General features: G+C 46.2%; 1 protein-coding gene, 1 non-coding gene and 1 pseudogene across 6 annotated transcripts in view; all 3 read right to left on the bottom strand.

Annotated features, from left to right (window-relative positions):
* Nucleotides 1-2,002, bottom strand: part of TDRD5 (tudor domain containing 5) — a 92,832-nt gene extending 90,830 nt beyond the window's left edge. For all 5 annotated transcript variants that reach the window (XM_065531940.2, XM_015446288.4, XM_005540119.5 and 2 more), the window contains exons 1-3: nucleotides 1,733-2,002; nucleotides 1,043-1,288; nucleotides 34-441 (exon numbers count right to left, since the gene is read on the bottom strand). In XM_065531940.2, coding sequence (XP_065388012.1) covers nucleotides 34-441; nucleotides 1,043-1,274 — 640 coding nt within the window. In that variant the 5' untranslated portion in view covers nucleotides 1,275-1,288; nucleotides 1,733-2,002. The remainder of the gene's footprint in view (nucleotides 1-33; nucleotides 442-1,042; nucleotides 1,289-1,732) is intronic.
* Nucleotides 2,003-4,559: 2,557 nt separating this feature from the next.
* Nucleotides 4,560-7,213, bottom strand: LOC102125529 (arf-GAP with GTPase, ANK repeat and PH domain-containing protein 1 pseudogene; annotated as a pseudogene).
* A 10,299-nt stretch (nucleotides 7,214-17,512) lies between these two features.
* Nucleotides 17,513-17,632, bottom strand: LOC123570794 (U5 spliceosomal RNA). The gene has a single exon (XR_010584162.1). It is a non-coding gene; the product is annotated as a U5 spliceosomal RNA (small nuclear RNA).
* Between the last annotated feature and the right edge of the window lie 133 nt (nucleotides 17,633-17,765).

Genomic DNA, 17,765 nt, shown 5'->3' with positions numbered 1-17,765 from the left:
CAGGACTGCTCCAACACTTGCTCACATGCATACCTGCTGGACATCCTCTCTGCTTTTCCTCTGTTACATTCTTCTTTAGCATCAACAAAGAACCTGCTCTGGTCTGCTCTACAGAAATGACATCTGAAGCTGCATTCAGCACTTCAAACATAGAGAGAAATCCATATTGCATGTACTGGAATGATCGTCCAAATCTTTTGGCAAATGCCTTTTCAAAATCAGAAAGGAGAACAGGAGATAACGCCAACAGGTCCTTCAACTCACTCTTCACAACAGCTGGAAGAATAGGGGCAACCCTTCCTCGGTAAGGTACTCGCCGATGAGATCTTGGTCCAGAATAAACACTAGGTCTTCCCTTATGCATGGAGTTTCGAACCTTATGGCTGCTCCTCTGTTTTGCAACTAAACTTGCTATTCCTTTGGTAGATTCATCTGGAATGGCTAAGGAGATGTGAAGAAAAGAAATCATATTTAGGTAGAAAACTTACTCCCTTTTTTATCCTTCGTATCTGTGTTTATAGTTTTTAACTCTCCAAGGAGCTGTTTATCCAGGCAGCACGATAAACAGTAACTCTTGATTCCTCGATTTCTTGCATTTTAGGCAACAGCTTGCTAGCTCTTCTACCAGCTGAAGAAAAGATAATGTGTTATTACTACAACTAATTGACTCCTGACAGATCTGAAACCCTTGGGATGAAGTGCAAACTTCCCTACAACAGTTTTTTCTTGTGCTTCACGGAATTTAAAACATGTTTTTATAATTAAGAAGTTCTTTTTTTATTTCTCCCGACTTAAGGTCCAATAACCTGAAATCACATGTAAAAGTGTAGTTTTTGTGAGTGCACGATTGTCTGGGGAATGGTTCATTTTGCAGAGGTTCTAACTTTGCCCACAACCTCAAAAGCACCTATGAGTCTCCCTCCCCCGCCAAATTAAAATCCACTGGCTGGGATACATAAATAACTGCAGAACTAGAATAATTATTTACTAAGCAATTGTTTTTATTACAAAGTTTACAGACCTTCAAAAATCTTAAACCTACCTTTCAGTATTACAGTACCACCTGCACCGTGGCAGACACTAACAACATCAGGCATGTCCAATACCAGCTCCATAGTGGACCGATACCCAAGGATTCGGAGTGGTAGATGGTTGCCAACCATCAAAAGGTACTCCTTCTCCAACTCCTGTGGGCTCAAACCATCCTTGGTGGAAATGAGAAGTGATCTTATTTCCTTCCGCAGACATTCCTGTATACGCTCTTGTTCAGACATTGTGTCCTACAGGACTGAAGACAGAAACGCAGCTCATGAGAAAAAGGGGGCAAACACATGAAAAAAGATTTTTTTTTAAACAACCAACAGTGGGATACAAATAACTGAGACGCCTGTTTTAAGGGTAATAAGGCAGAAGCAGTACCCAGAGGGTGTCTTGCGGATTGCACGTGGCCGGGCGATTCAAGCCCTGAATCTCCACCTGCGTTGATTAAGCTACAGGTGTCAAGAACTCTGCCCCTGGCCATGGGGAGGCGTTAACTGGGGTTCCTGTCGGGTGTTCGACTCCAACGCAAACTTCCTATGCGAAGCCTTCAGGGGCTCCTCGGGAACCAGGACTAAGAACTGAGGCCAACGCAATGCCGCCTCCGCCCTGCAGCGCGAGGGCCTCACGGAAAGGCTCCCGCCGCACACCTCCGGCACCCCAAGCCGAGGGGGTGCTCCCCGCTCCCTCTTACCTGAAGGTATCGCCAATCTTCGCCCGCCGCCTACCTGGTCTAGGGTTGGGGTCCCTGCCCCTCCCCCAGCATCTCTCGGTGCCCCTCGCGGGAGCGGGGCGTGGCCCTTCCACCTGCCCTGGCGGCTCTCTGCAACCTGAGGTGAAAAGGAAGGCGAGAGGCGCCAGGTGAGGCGCCTTTCTCGGCCCGGCACAGCCCAGCTGCCTGTCACCCGTCTTGCCCCCACCGCGCCCTGACGCCAACACTGCCGTTGCGGGCCGGGTAGAGACTAGGGCGCCCTCTCGGAAGCGGCGCAGGAAGGTAGCTGCGACGGCCGCCCCGCGCGCCTGCGCACCGGCGCCCCCTGACTGGGAGGCCGATCCCGGGGCGCAGCGTTCCAGCCCCGAGGGCACGTGGCGGGTGGGACGGTTGGGCAGGATTAGCCGCTCGGGGGTCAGGTGTGAGGTCCGCCCCAGTCTCAGGAGCCGCTGGGCCGGGCTGCAGAGGCGGGCCGCCTTCCAGGATCCCAGGCGCCTACCTCCTCTGAAGTGGTGAGAAGGTGGGGCTACAGCACTTAGACCAATCCAACCACCTCCAGAGCGGGGGCCCGGCCGGGCGCAGGGAGGGAAGCGGACCGTGTGGGCCTCAGAATCACCTGCGGGACTATTTAAGAGGAGAAAAGGATGCACGGGTCTGATAAGCAGAGATTCTCATTCAATAGCTCTGGATTCATTTGAGGAAAATCACAGACAATTCTGATTCTTGGTGGAGAATCCCTGCAGAGCTCAATGCAACTCTGGCTCCCTGATGAAGGAATGAGTGGGGCTAGGAGACCTTTTTAAATGAGTGGACAACATTCTAGGTGCCACTGGAGATTTATCTGGATATATTTGTTGGTTTGGTAGAATGAGCCAGATTTACAAAGTCCTCGAAAACCAGAAAACAGTAGTTTAAGAGATACAGAATAGGGAGGCATTGTATAATAGAAAGGCTTGTACCTTAAAACGTACAGTCTAATTAAAGAAACAAGACAGACCAAAATAACCAAATAATTTGAACCAACAAAGAGGCTTGAGCACACACAACGACCTTATCTTCCTTCTTTTTTTTCCCCTATAAAATGTAAGGTTTAATATATGAGAGCAAGGAACACCTCGAAGGCTGTGCCAGCGCGTGTGGCTCCGTGTTTCTGTGCTACATGAGACTAGTGTCCTCGTCTTCCATCGTGACAACCCTTCTCTCTCCACCCCCCCCACCCCCACAGTGCCAACAGGCTCTGGGCAAAGCTACCCCGTTTTCTTTTAACCTAAGGGATGCCATGGTTTGGCTGACTACGTTTGACTACCCCCACTGATGTCTGAAGTGGCCAGATACCGTGGCGATGGAAATCAGGCGAGGTACTGGCATGGAGGGTGGGGGTGCCGGGTCAAGGTCGTCTGGGTTCTCAGGAGCCAGTTTGTGCCACAGAACTATCGGCAGCTGCCTTTGTAAGGCACCTCGGGTTGGCATTCGGAAAAACCACCCCGTCTTGCCAGAGCCCCTTGGTCTTAGTTAGCAAAAGCCGTATCCGATCTAAATCATGCTTTCAATCATGAGAAATCACATTCCTTCTTTTCCCTTTCTAATGTATTCCAGTGTGTCTTTTTTTTTCTCAATTTTAATAAGCAAATTGTACCATCGTCTTATTCTGAGATGCTCCTTTTTAAAAGCTGTAGATCACATTAATGGAAGTGTTTACTGCTGGGAATATTTTCCATGTACAATGATCTGTAACCCTCTTAACTAGTTTAACTAGTTGCACATTATTAGTTCACATCCAGTTCAATTCATAAATTAAGAGAGGTGCCATTTGTCTGTAAAACAAATCAATATATATTTATGAACTTCTTTTATTCAAATATATTTTCACACATCTTAACTAAATACATAATACAGAAGCCCGTGTGGGTTGGGCAATGTGGCCCAGGAAGGCCTGAGACTAACACATCCACCTCGGCAAAAGGACAGAAAAGATCTCTTATGGTTGGGAAAAAATAGCCTTTTGTGTGTTTATTTAGTTTACAAAATATACTCAAAATGCTATTATTAGCTGAATTTGTGATTTCCTTTTGAATTTCTGAGTTATTCTTATTTTTCCCATTTTGTTTTTGTACCAAGGAGACCGCAGTCAAAAGAAAGTTACTCGGCAACTGATTTCCTTTGAACTGAAAAATTCAACAGATACTAAATTATGACAGTGATTCAGAAAGGAGGACTCCAGGGGCTTGAAAGAACATGTCTGGGATAATATGATGCTTCTAAGAGTATTGCGATCACAACGTGGTAAGCACCAGAGCATGCTGCATAACTACCTCCTTGGCTAATATGCTTTCTTCTTGGTGATGACCAATCATCTTCTATTAAACAGCAGTAATGCTGGAAGAACTCAACTACACAAGTGTAATGAAGCCAGTATTCTCCCTGGACAGATTACCTGCAACTGATTTGACACATACCATGATAAGGGCTTCAAACCTGACAAACTCTGTACTTGCTTCTGATTTATGCCATCAAGCTCCTCAGAGAAGAGATGGAATCCAAGTGTTCCATTTGGTAGAGGTGAAATGTACTGATGTGCTTAACTGCCAGTTAAGGAAAGTTGCCCCTTCTCCTTGTTCCTCACCTCCCCTCGCCCTCAGATCCACATCCCTTGTGCCACCAGGACAAGGGTCCTCTGCTGTGTGCTATCATCAAAGAGCCAAGGCCTGTCGCTCTCTCCTGCTTGTGGTTTAGGGGAGTTTATGCAAAGGAGCTGCTTCTGCAGTCTCCCAGCCGCCTCTTCACCCCTTGAGGATGTCCAGGTTTTGTGATTTTGTTTGGGGTGAGGGTGGGTGGGTGGGAGGAGGAACCACCAGGAAGAGGAGGGGATGCGACAGGACTCATGTGTTGCGACTTCCAAGTGACTATGCTGCAATGCTGCCGCATCCCGGGTGTGGCGGGCAGGCAGGCACGGCTGTTCCTCAGATGATGGTGGCTACCCTCCCGCTGCTGTTGTTCCGGTTATTGTTTCTCCTGGACAGGTTAGGGGTAGCCATGAGCACTCAGCGCTCGTCGGGGCAGCCATACTCCAGCAGCACATTGATGCATTCCTGCCTGGAGGCCTGCCAGGTGTAGGCCAGCGCTGTGTTCCCATGGGCATCTCGGACCATGATGTCCACCCTGTACCAGATCAGGAGCTGCGCCAGGACCACATTTCCCTCGCGGCAGGTCAGATGCAGTACAGTGCAGCTGTCTCTGTCTCCCTCCCCAAAGGTTTCTTTCACCTCGTCCCAGGAGCCGTGCACCAGCGGCAGGATGGCTGTCCACAGGTCCTCGTCTGTGGTGGCCCACAGCAGGTGCTGGCCCAGTGACAGCTCCGTGCAGGGTAGCGGGGCCAGGAAGAGCTTCTGCTCGTACTTGGCATGGATCCACTGTTCCTTCTTTTCCCTTGTGGAGTCTACTGAGGGTTTTGTCCACCCCTGGCTGCTCTCTTCCCAGACGTTGTTGAGTATCTCATTCCCAATGAATGACATCATCTCGATAAGCTCAACTGGCCAGTCATCCAGGTCCAGAGATCAGACTCAGGAAAGGTGGGTGCCAAGATTCCAGTGGATCACTAAGCACTTGATGCACACGAGCACTCCCAAGTTCAAACTGGCCCAGTTAGGATTCTGGGTCTCACAGTCCACACAGTAGGAGTTCCCGTGCATGTGTCGGATTGACTGCAGGGCCATGGCCTCGCTCTGGTTCATCAGCTGGGACTTCTTCTTGCTGCTCTTGCACGACTGCAGGCTCGCCAGGCTGACCAGGATCTGGCACTTGATGGCTTGGACCCAGGTGTACCACTCCTCATTCGTCGTGGTTTCAAAGTGCCACGTTTGGCCAGTGAGGGACACAATGATAAACTCAAAGTTTTCTTGTTCTTTGGTAGTGTCAGACAGGCCATCAGCTTTGAAGTTGCTGGTGGTTTTCTGCCTACAGTGCTTCTTTCTGTTGGTGTGAGGGGAGGTGGGCTGGTGGTGCTGGAGTTACTGGGGTTGGAGCATACGGAGTCACCCAGCACCATGTCACTGCTGATGGCCAAGTTTGTAATGACTGTAGCCTCACTCCACTGGTTGACTGGAGACTGAGTAGGAGCGCTGGTGCATGCCATTTGGTTGGCTGTTGAAGAAGACCAGGCTGATGCTGCTTGCCATCTGAGACCCAGATGCACTAGTGACATTCCCTGAATTGAATGAGATGTGTAAACTCCTCATGTACTTGATAGGCCATTGGTTTTAGACCTGGAGATGGGCATGCAGGCCGACGTGGCTTAGGGTAGCCTCTTCCCTGGGACTTTCATGGTAGTTCTCAGAAGGTCAATCTCCTTACCATGAACATTCTGCATGTAATCATGTAAACTTGGATGATAGGTTCGCACACTATTGTCACACAGGGTGACATTATTTCTTTTTCCATTCTTTATTCAACGATTTGCCGCTTTGCTTCAACAGCATGCCCGGTATAATTGGCATGGCTCGGCTGCTCCTGATGCTGTACACACGACTCTCCAGGCCTTTCTTCTCTTTGGGTCGCTCCCTTTCTGAGAGGTGAACCGGTTGGACCCCCACTTGGACTGCTTAGGGGCATGGGCGTGTTGGCAGTGGGAGGAACATCCATCTGAAGTTCCTTCTGGCTGGTGCTGGGAGTCTGTGGAATGGAGGAGGAATAGTCACTTAAATTCCCATCTCCATTATTTATCTAGCTGATGTGCATGGGGGACACCTGTGCAGAACAGATGGCGGAATGGCTTGGAGAATTGGGCAGCGACTTGCGGGGTCCTATGGACAACTGCTGCTTCTTCCCTGTGGCAACAATCTTCTGGGCAACCTCCTGGAAGTCCCTCTCCACGTTCAGCCGGTACATAGCACACGTCTCGTAGTACGTGCACCGCTTCAGGCCATTGAAGCGCTTCCTTGCCCTGGCATCATCAATGACCCTCGGGTTAGTGAAACTTATGGCATCCTGGGTTCCCACCAGAACCAGAGGAGTCTCGCTCATGTTCCGATAGTTGGCCATCTGACTGCAGTAAACGTCTGGAAACTTATTTCATCCTCCAAGCTGAAGACAAATATAACTGCGTCCACCCACATGGCAAACTGCGCCTCCGGGGAGGGGTCCCCTTCGTCACTAATCAGCAGCAGATAGCTCTGTCCATCAACAACAATCTCTTTCTTGAACCTGCCACCACTTTGAGCTCCGGGACGGACAGACTCAGCGTCCGTTCCTAGCTGTTCACAAAGGCATCTTCCATGGCAATGACGTGCTCCCAGATCTGGTTCTGCAGCACCGGCTCCTCCACGCACCCCAGCAGCTCACAGGTGGAGTAGACGTTGTGGTGGACCCACTGGAAGCGCTGGATGTCGGCCCGGATAGCAGCCGAGTTGGCCAGCTGCTGCCGGTAGTTTATGGTGCAGGCGCCACGCCCGGAGCCAGCATCCCCCCAGGAAGGCGGCCCGCGGGCGGCGGGCGGAGGAGGCTAGAGAAGAAAGGCACGGGCGTAGCAGGCGCGGTGGTCTCAATTCATAGCCGGGAGGAGCGGCCGGCAAGCCTGCTGCGAGCGATCGGACCCCAGCGTCCCGGGTCAGTACGTCACCAGGGGGAAGCGCGCCCCCACTGCCCCCACCTGGAGCGCCCCGCGGCGGGCGTGACGGGCCCAGGAGGAGGCTCGCTGGGGCGCCTTCCTGTGACGCAGCCTCTTTCCAGCCCTAGGCCCGGCTCCGCCGAGCAGCCATTAAAAGCCCTGGCATCCGCTGAGCTCCCAACTCCGAGCCCCGAGCGCCGGGGCCCGGGGCCAAGGGCCGAGGGCTGATCCCCGGTCAGTGTGGCTGCGCCGCTCCTGGCGCCTGGCCTCGGCCTTCTTTCTTAAATCTGAAGACATAATGCTTTTTTTTTTTTTTTTCCAGCCAAGGGAACAAAATGTTCCATCAATGAGCCAGGAATATTGAGGAATCCCTGAAAGATAGAAAATAAGACTTATGGACTGGCTTATAGCAGAATGGGCAGGGCTGAACAGCAAATTAACAAAAAGGAAAATTATAAGACATGGAAAATGGATCTAAACCTTGCAACATTTGAATGACAAAAATTGTAGATACGAAAACCAGCAAGAATGATGGTGAGGGTTGGGGAGTTAAAAAGAAGAAAATGTCCCAAATTTGCACCAAAACACGTCTTATTAAAAGGGCCCACTCAGAGTTCTCAGAATAATTAATGAAAAAAGATCTTGTCCTAGGTAAACTATAAGAGAAAGAGAATCAAGAGATTTTTATATGGAAATGTTACCTATAAAACAATGGAAATTAGTTTGCCCTTGAATTTCTCAATGGCAGTATCTTCAGGGCTAACTCTGGAATCCTTTAGGGTAACCAACATTGAAGTGAGAGAAAATAAAAACATCCTCAGACATGAAACGATTCAGAAGGTTTATCATCTCACTGAATGACTTGAAAGCGACTCCTGCAGAATGAACAACGAATTACAAAAAAGATGTCCCAGATTCTCATCCCCAACAGATGAGGCAACAGACATTGAGCACATACTATGTGCGCTCTACACAGATTATCTCATTTTCTTCCCAGTAACTCTGAAAAAGGTACAATTATGACGCCCATTTTAAAGTGAAGAAACTCATATACAGATGTGAACCAGAATATATGAGTGATAGTCAATAAAAACATAAAATATATTATTGAATCAAAAAGTTATTGGTGCATAATATAAAAAAGAGTTTTTACAAAGATATTCTGGAGTTAAATCCCAGATCAGTAACTGCAAAGCAAGTGGCAGAGGCTGTGCGAAGTTGCTTCATTAGAAAGACTCCATGTGGGAACAGTAACTACCCTTAGAGTCCCCACTTGATTGGGTTTGCAGTAACCAAGACCTATCAGTCATCTGTGGCAGCTGATCTGTGAAGTGAACGGGAATGAGGTGGGAACCATCACAGTAGTATCTTTCTCTCCTTTGATGGTAACACGTATCTCTGCAGTTCTCCAGGAATATGGCATTGCTTTTGATGTACTGTTTTGGCACCCCACTTAGTACTTCCTACCGGAATAGCCCTTACACCATGGGTGAGTGTACCAATGTAGGAATTCTGCCAGTTGCTAAGATTACCTATTCCAGCTATTCACTTGGCAACTAGGGCCCTTAACCACAGGATGAATTCACAGTCCCACTAGCCCTGCCCAAAGGTGAACCTGGGCCAGAATTCAGTTCTTTTGTCACCCAACCTCTATAAGCTCAAAATGTTGATGGCAAACAGCAACACTTTGGGTCCCAGAAATTAGTGTTAGTTTGGGATTTGCATATGATATTCACTAAAAAGTTTGAGTATTTCCTTTTCTCCAGAGCAGTTATCTATAAGGGAGCACAAGCTCTTTGGGGAGATGAAAGTTTGCATGCAGTCTTAGGTACAGTATTTCCACAGCGTCCTCATTCAAGAATATTTGGGCTATGCTCAAAAGGCTGTGGATCTGGGATCTGATTTAATGCTGGTAACAGGGTGACAAGTTGTATCTCCCTTGCTCAGGAGAGGCCTCTGTTCCCCAGACATAAAGCTGTGTTTTGTGGGTTGATTTTTGGTTTCTTTAGAGACAGGATCTCACTCTGTTGTCCAGGCTGGAATGCAGTGGCATGATCGTAGCTCACTGAAGACCTGAACTCCTGGGCTGAAGCAGTCCTCCCTCCTCAGCCTCCTGAGTAGCTAGTCATGCATGCTCCACCATACTTAGCTCTAATTTTTTTTTTAACTTTTTTTTGGAGGGGGAGGTAGGGGTCTTGCTATGTTGTTGATGCTAGTCTCAAACTCCTGAACTGAAGCAATGCTCCCACCTTGGCCTCCCAAAATGCTGGGATTATAGGCGTGAGTCACTGGCTGGTTTGTTTTTGTTATATAAACCAAAAAGACTTAATGGGTTATTTGTTGAGTTCATTCCTTGGGTTCCTAAAATTACTTAACCACAACCAGAGAGCTCCTGGGCCAGACCAATGTATTTTCCACCCTGCTGCCTATTACGATGACTGGAGCCCACTGTTCTTCTGGTAATTAACTCCCTCCACATGACTGCCTCCCATCCTTGCTTGCCTGTGGGAGTGTATTTTAATTTGCAGCTGCTCCTCCCAGCATTCCTGCCCTAGAAAACAGCTGAGAGAGAGAGAGAGAGAACCCCAATTTGGGTCCCTCGGATGCCATTGTTCAAGTCTATTTCCTGCAGCAATGACTCCAAGCCTTTGCCTTTGCTCTTACATTTCTTACCCTACTCCTGCTCTACCACTAGATAACTTTGCTCCAAACCATCCAGAGTAAATGGAGGCTCTCATACATGAACCCCCTCAACTTTCAGCCCAGTCCTCTAAACTAGTCCCCATCATGTCTTTCCTTCTGGTCTCGGGGGGTGAGGGGGTCATTCATCCTACTCTTGATTTTATCCCCCCAGCTCCTCTAGGATCGTGATCTTACCCTTTGGTTACTATTACACAATGCTGTATATTCAATGCTTCTTCACAGACTACTTTCCTATAGCATAAAATTATGCTCTGATCCTACATACACACAACACAGACACAGAGAGAGGAGAAAGATAGCAGGAAGGAGAAATAAACACTTTCTCTTGAACTACCTCCCACTCCAGCCTTTCCTTTGTGGCCAAATCCTTAAACAATCTACACTCAGTTTTTTTCCCACCTTTTCATCCACCATTCACTACTCAGTCCATAGCAATTAGCCTGCTACTCAGGACATCTTTCTTTTACCAAAATCGTCAATGGCAAACCTACTAATTGACAAGTTTTACAGACTTTTCATCTTACATGATCTCTGCTGTTTACTGTTGGTGTCTCCTCCCTTTCTGAACATCTCTCCTCTGTGGGTTTCTATGATGCTGTTGCTCTGGGCTTGGCTCCTAGCATTCTGCTCTATTTCCTGCTTTTGTTATTCTGTTAATGCCCATGTACGTTTAATACAGGGTCTGTCCTTGGTTCTTTACCTTTTTTTTTTTTTTTTTTTGAGAGCAAGTCTCACTCTTGTCCCCCAGGCTGGAGTGCGATGGTACGATCTTGGCTCACTGCAACCTCCACTTCCCAGGTTCAAGTGATCCTCTTGCCTCAGCCTCCCAAGTAGCTAAGATTACAGGCGCCTGCCACCACGCCCAGCTAATTTTTGTATTTTTAGTAGAGACGGGGTTTCACCATGTTGACCAGGCTGGTCTCGAACTCCTGACCTCAGGTGATCTGCCCGCCTCAGCCTCCCAAAGTGCTGGGATTACAGGCATGAGCCACCACGCCCGGCCGGCTCTTCGCCTTTTTATCCATTCCCCTCTTCCTAGGTCAGCTTTCTCAATCTCATAGTTTTAGCTTTGGCTAATGCCTTCCAAACGGCATGTTCATTCATGCAACAAATATCTTTTAGCTCCTACTGTGTGCCAAGTACTGTCCTAAGAGATGGGACTACAACAGTAAGCAAAACAAAGTTTCTGTTTTTCTGGACATTACCAAAGACAAGCATTAAGCAGATAAAATATATAACATACGACATCAAGTAATGATAAAGGATCTTACAAAAAATAAACCAGAATAAGACAGTGAGAATGGGGCTGCTGTAAATGGAGTATTTAGAAAACACTTTTGTTTAACCTGTATCATACTGGCTCTCAAAGCGTAGTTCTGGACCAATAGCATCACCTGGGAACTGGCTAGAAATGCACATGATCAGGCCTCACTCAACCTGCTGAATCAGAAAGTAGGGGTGGGGAGGATGAGTCCAGCAATCTATGCTTTAACAGGCCCTCCAAGTGATTCTGATGCATGCTGTAGAGGAGTTTCCCACCTCTGTTGCCCCAAATCGATTACAGGTGTGCAGTCTAATACTAATTCTCTCAGCCCATAGGGATAGCTTTAGGGTTGGGGGTTAGAGAGATGCCGGGAACCTCCAGACCAAAGTAGCCTACACCCAGACTTTTTAGAAGGCAACCAAGTGGGATTGGCTGGCGTGCCACAGGCCTCCAGGTGGCATGGTAAAAGCCATCCAGCACTCACTGATCTGCTGCAAGAAGCTAAGCACTGTCAAGGACCTGCTTCTGCCCTCACTTCTGGGTGAAGTTTGTGGTCCCTTGCACAGGGAGACTGCACAGCACAGAGAAAGACAGGTGGGGAGTCTACTCTAGCTGCACTGCGACAGCTCTTAATAATGCATGTGTTGGGCTCCCTAGAGCTTCTTTCCCTTCCTTTCTTTTCCTTTCCTTTTCCCATCCATTCATCCATTATTTCACTCACTCATTCATTCAGTTCATTCGTTTATAAATAGAGACAGAGATCTTTCTAGGTTGCCCAGGCTGGTCTCAAACTCTTGGGCTCAAGAGATCCTCTTGCCTGAGACTCCCAAAGTGCTGAGATTACAGGCATGAACCACTGTGCCCAGCCTCATTATTATTTGAAATACATTTTATTTATTTATTTATTTATTTATTTTTGAGACGGAGTCTCACACTGTCACCCAGGCTGGAGTGCAGTGGCACAATCTCGGCTCACTGCAACCTCCACCTCCTGGGTTCAAGCCATTCTCCTGCCTCAGCCTCCCAAGTAGCTGAGACTACAGGTGCGTGCCACTATGCCCGGCTACTTTTTTTGTATTTTTAGTAGATACGGTGTTAGCCAGGATGTTAGCCAGGATGGTCTCGATCTCCTGACCTCCTGATCCGCCTGCCTTGGCCTCCCAAAGTGCTAGGATTACGGGCGTGAGCCACCACACCTGGCCATTTTGAAATAAGTTTAAAGAAAAAGCTGATTAGATTTGACACCCATTCACATTATCACAAGAAATATCAAAATTACATTTGTTGATGACAGAAATTAGATTCTTTAAGTTTAACTGCTGTAAATTTTTAAGTGATTGTAAAAATTATTTTTAAAGCTTTTAAAATTGTGGAACACGTTTCTCATTCATGGTAACAAAAATATAGAGTTCATCATTTAAAAAATTTTGATTAGGAATTTTATGTAGTCATTTCAAACATAAAATTTATATCTATGGAAGCAAACTCAAGATTCTATTTTAAAATTTTAAAATATTTGTATACAAATTTAGTTTACTGATATTGAATCCCTAACACTTTTTAAAACTATGATTATATATCAAAAACTAATTTTTTCACCAAGCCCTATACAGATACCCTCAAATCCCCTCAAGTTGCCCCAGTATGCTATTCAAATGTATCATTTTCTGTCCTTGAATGGGAAAAGACTGGAAGCACTGCGCTAGGATCACCCTCTCCCTCTCCCTATCTGTCCCCTCTTCTCTCTGCATCCCTTCCCTCCCCACCATACCTCTTCCATAACACTGAACTATAAAGGGACAAAATAGAGTCCTCAGGGTCACACAAGCCAGAAACAGGAAATGTATCTTTTTTTTTTTTTTTTTTTTTTGAGACAGAGTCTTGCTCTGTCGCCGAGGCTGGAGTGCAGTGATGCAATCTCAGCTCACTCACTGCAACCTTTGCCTCCCGGGTTCAAGCAATTCTCTGCCTCAGCCTGCTGAGTAGCTGGGATTACAGGCACCTGCCACCATGCCTGGCTAATTATTTTTTTGTATTTTTAGTAGAGACGGGTTTCACCATCTTTGCCAGGCTGGTCTTGAACTCCTGACCTCGTGATCCACCCGCTTCAGCCACCCAAAGTGCTGGGATTACAGGCGTTAGCCACTGCGCCCAGCCCAGCAATGTATCTTTAGTGAAAAAAAACCCAGAAAGATAATAAAGTATATTGAAACCATCGCTGGCCAGGATCACTTCGCCATGTGCTGTTTCCTCTTCTGTGTTTTTCTCTTGAAAATCCAGCACAGGATGCTGGAGCCACAGTCAGCAGCTAGTGAAAGAGTCAGGATCTTGGCTTCAGAAACATAATCCCTCCTGAACTTTAAACCTAAATATTTCATTGCCCACTGTACATTTCTAGACAGAATCCCTGCAGACACTTCTAGCTCAATACCTCTGAGGCTGAACTTGGCCCACCCACCTTTACACAAATCTGTTTCCTCTCTTGTATTCCCTCAGTTGGATGTCAGCCCCATTCACCAATCACTTTGATTGGAGTCCTGAGAGTCATCACTTGTCCCTGTAAACATAACTCATATCCTCCCTCTCACCTGGACTGTTGCAAGAGTCTCCTCACTGGTCTCTCTCTGCCTCCATCCTCTTCCCATTTCTTTTTCTTTTGCTTCTTTTTTTTGAGATAGAGTCTCGCTCTGTCACCCAGGCTGGAGTGCAGTGGCATGATCTTGGCTTACTGCAAGCTCTGCCTCCCGGATTCACGCCATTCTCCTGCCTCAGCCTCCCGAGTAGCTGGGACTACAGGCACCTGCTACCCCACCCGGCTAATTTTTTTTTTTTTTTTTTTTTTGTATTTTTAGTAGAGACGGGGTTTCACTGTGTTAGCCAGGATGGTCTCAATCTCCTGACCTCATGATCCGCCTGCCTTACCCTCCCAAAGTGCTGGGATTACAAGCGTGAGTCACCAGGCCCAGCCCATCCTCTTCCCATTTCAATTCACCTTCCACCTTGTCCATAAAGTGACTCTTCTCAGTTGCAAATCTTACCATTTTCCTTGCTTATAATGTTTCAATGGCTTCTTTTGGCAATAAGATAAAATATAAATTCTCTTATAAAATAGAAATTAAACATAAATATATAATTCTCTTATATGAAAAGGCTTTTCATTTATTGGGCTGCCTAGCTCTCTGGCCTCCTTTTGCCAGTTTGTCAAGCCACTGATTGACCTGCTATATTTTGTACTGTTTCCTCTGGCTGGAAGGCCCAGCTCTCAAAGTCCGCCTGAGTATCACCTATTCATCCCAGTATGGCCCAAACTGGATCTCCTCTGACTCCACTCAGGTAATGTTACTCACTCCCTTCTTTGTGTTCTCACAGTACCATATAGATGAGTGGTTCTCAACCAGGAGCAATTTTGTTTGATGCCACGGGGCAAACACTTGGCAATATCTGAAGATAATTTTGGTCACCACAACTAGGAATGAAGTGCTACAGGCATCTGGCAGAGGCCAGGGATTCGGCTAACAATGCTGCGATACTAACGATGCTGTTACAATGTACAAGACAGCCCTCCACAACAAAGAATCATCCAGTCCAAAATGTCAGTAGTGCTGAGGTTGAAAAACCCGGATGTACCACACTTTATCACACTTGTCTGTTTACATATCTGTCTCTCCCTGTTATACTATACGCTCCTCAAGGGCATGCACCATGTCTTACCTTTAAATCCTCAGGAGTGAGCAGTGCAATACATGTAGTAGGTGCTCACTAAGTATCTATGGAGTGAATTAATGAGAGAGAAGTTAAATAAGTCTCATCTCATTCCTGCACCTAACAGGCCAACACCTGCATTTCAAAGCAAAGAGGGTAGGAACATAAGATGCTTGGGGGCAGAAGAGTTAGGGGATGTGGATCAACCAAAGCAGCTGTAACTTCTGATCAGCTGTTCAGCCTATTAAGGTTGAACTCTCCATCTTTCTCAAGTCCTCTATCCCTTCATGGTCCCCACTTCATAACCCCATGAGACTACCAAATTATTTTCATTTTCTCCCTCAGAAATATTTCCTGAACCCAAGCCATCCCCACTGCCAAAGCTGCAGATCAGCCTGTCAGTGGCATCACTTTCCTATACCACTATTGTGCCCTTCTATTTAGTCTCTCTGCCACCTACAAATTGAGAAAGTCAAATTCAGTAAGTCCTTATAGTTTCCAGCTCTAAAAGGATTTGTAATGTCATGTAGTGCCAATCAATTCCAGCCTTCCATTAAATAATCCATATAAATCAGTATTCATGCCTTCACTTATTCGTATGGATATAATACTTCAAAACACTAACTGGGAATAAGTGTAATACTTTAGAAAGCCTTTTACTCTTTCATAACCTTTCATCTTGGAAACATAAACTCAAAAGTAAATAGCTTTAATTGATCCTCCCTTTCTTCTAGTAACCCAGTTCCCACAGATCAGTTTCTTAACAAATCCAAACAAGGAGTAAAACATTGAGAGTTTCAGAATGTGTGCATAGCATATTTTCAGCAAAGAGATGAGCAACACTTTCAATTAAAAAGGAATCTAAAAGAGCAGCATCCCTGCAAAAGTAGATGAGGACAGCCAGCTGGACTTACCTGCTAACTCAGCACTCCCCTCCCCAACTCCTCCACCTTCCAGCCATGCTGCATTGACCTTTTTATCATGGAATGGTATGCAGCTTCTCGGATGTTGTCTTTGTCACTCATAACCCCAGCAGACTTGTGTTATAAGCAGCTGCTTATATTGCTGTTAGGTAAAGATATAGAACACGAAGTAATGATTATGTAATTTGTCAGTGGTCAAAGAAACCAAGGAAATTGAGCAAAGGTGACTGAGAACAAGTGTCCAGTATGGGCTCCAACACCCAGTAGGGCCTTTTCCCATTGGTTTTTCTCCTACAAGGAATTCCTCTCTTATTGAAAGACAGTACAGTTTCAAGAATATCATTTGACCAGATATCCTGCTCCATTCTTGGAGTGAAAAAACAGATGTGATTTTAGTATAAGAGTCTAGCTAGGGACGTGGATGAAATTAATTTATAACAGGATCAAGCTGAGGAAAAACATTGGTAAATGCTACAAATAGTTTCTCGCTTTGTCTAATGGGGAAATCTCTACAGGATGATAAAGATGCTAGCTGTGTTTAATAGCAAATGTTAATTCAGGGGAATATGAAATAATCATGATACCTTTCTCTCTATGAGCCAAACACAGCTTTGGAATTTTTCTCACTATAGTGTTGTAGGCAGAAACTATCAACTGAGGAAATACTTGTCCTCCTTAGGTAGCCCATGCAATGATCAGGTTTAGACAGTAAAAAAACCTATTTAAATGACTGGATTGCTCATCTTTTATTTACTTTACTCGCAGTGGCCTAACCTGGAACATATAGAAGAAAGTAGTGGAATGGTTTTTCCAGATGCACTTCAGTTACTTCAGGTCCTCAGTCTTTAATAAGGTTTTGGGAGAGAAAAAAAGCTATTGCTGTGTGAATTCAATAAATATTGAAATATTTTAAAAATTAGTGAACATTATTTCTGCCATCATGTGATCTGAACTATCTGAGTAGTATCATAAATCTTGGGTGATGGGTTATCTTGACCAACCTCCCTTTCAGTAAGAATCAAATTATTAACAGAAAGTGAAAGAGAGAGAAACCTATTCAATGTTTCAAGTCCCTCAGAAGAGGGTGAGGCAGCTCTCCAGTTCGTTGCTAGATCCAGCCTGGCCAGTGAACCCTGAAAAAGCCCAACTCCTGCTTTCATCATGGAAGCACGGGACAAAGTGTCCCTTCCTAAAAACAGAAGTTAGACCAGATCCCTTCCTGCCTATGATTCTTCAAGAAGCATTGCATCATCAACATCAGGCGTAAGCGTTAATAAAGACGCTAAATAATAACAGAGACGAAACGCATCGCAAAGAGAGTTTCCTTTCATCCCTTTTTAAATGTAAATACTCCCAGGAGGAATCAACCAGCATCATTACGGGTTAATGCATCTGTAGAACAACTAGGGCCAGGATATAAAATAAGAAATAAGTAGGGAGGAGAGAAAGGCATCCTTGAGACGACTACAAGAAGGAAAGTTGGGGGTTGAGGGGAAATTTCTGATTTTACCTTAAAGTCACCCTAATTCGATGACGTTTTGTGGTTTTTTTCTTTTTTCTTTTTTACTTGGCCCTGCCCAAGCAGGACCTAAAAAAAAAAAAAAAAAGTTACTAACAGCTGTTACTCTCCACGGAAATCTGCAGTAAAAGGCAAAAGATGTATTCGTTCTGAAGAGAAACCAAAGCCTGCGATGAGCTTCTGTATCTCCCTCAGCCTTCTAGCATGACGTTAGGAACCCTCCAGGAACTGAGTCTTCGCAGCCGGGCTGCCACCTGCAGACACGCACTTTTCAACGCCCGCACCCTACCCGGCGCCGGCTC

This window comes from Macaca fascicularis, chromosome 1, assembly GCF_037993035.2.
Source record: "Macaca fascicularis isolate 582-1 chromosome 1, T2T-MFA8v1.1".
Taxonomy (NCBI): domain Eukaryota; kingdom Metazoa; phylum Chordata; class Mammalia; order Primates; family Cercopithecidae; genus Macaca; species Macaca fascicularis.
This window is presented reverse-complemented; position numbering and strand designations above follow the sequence as displayed.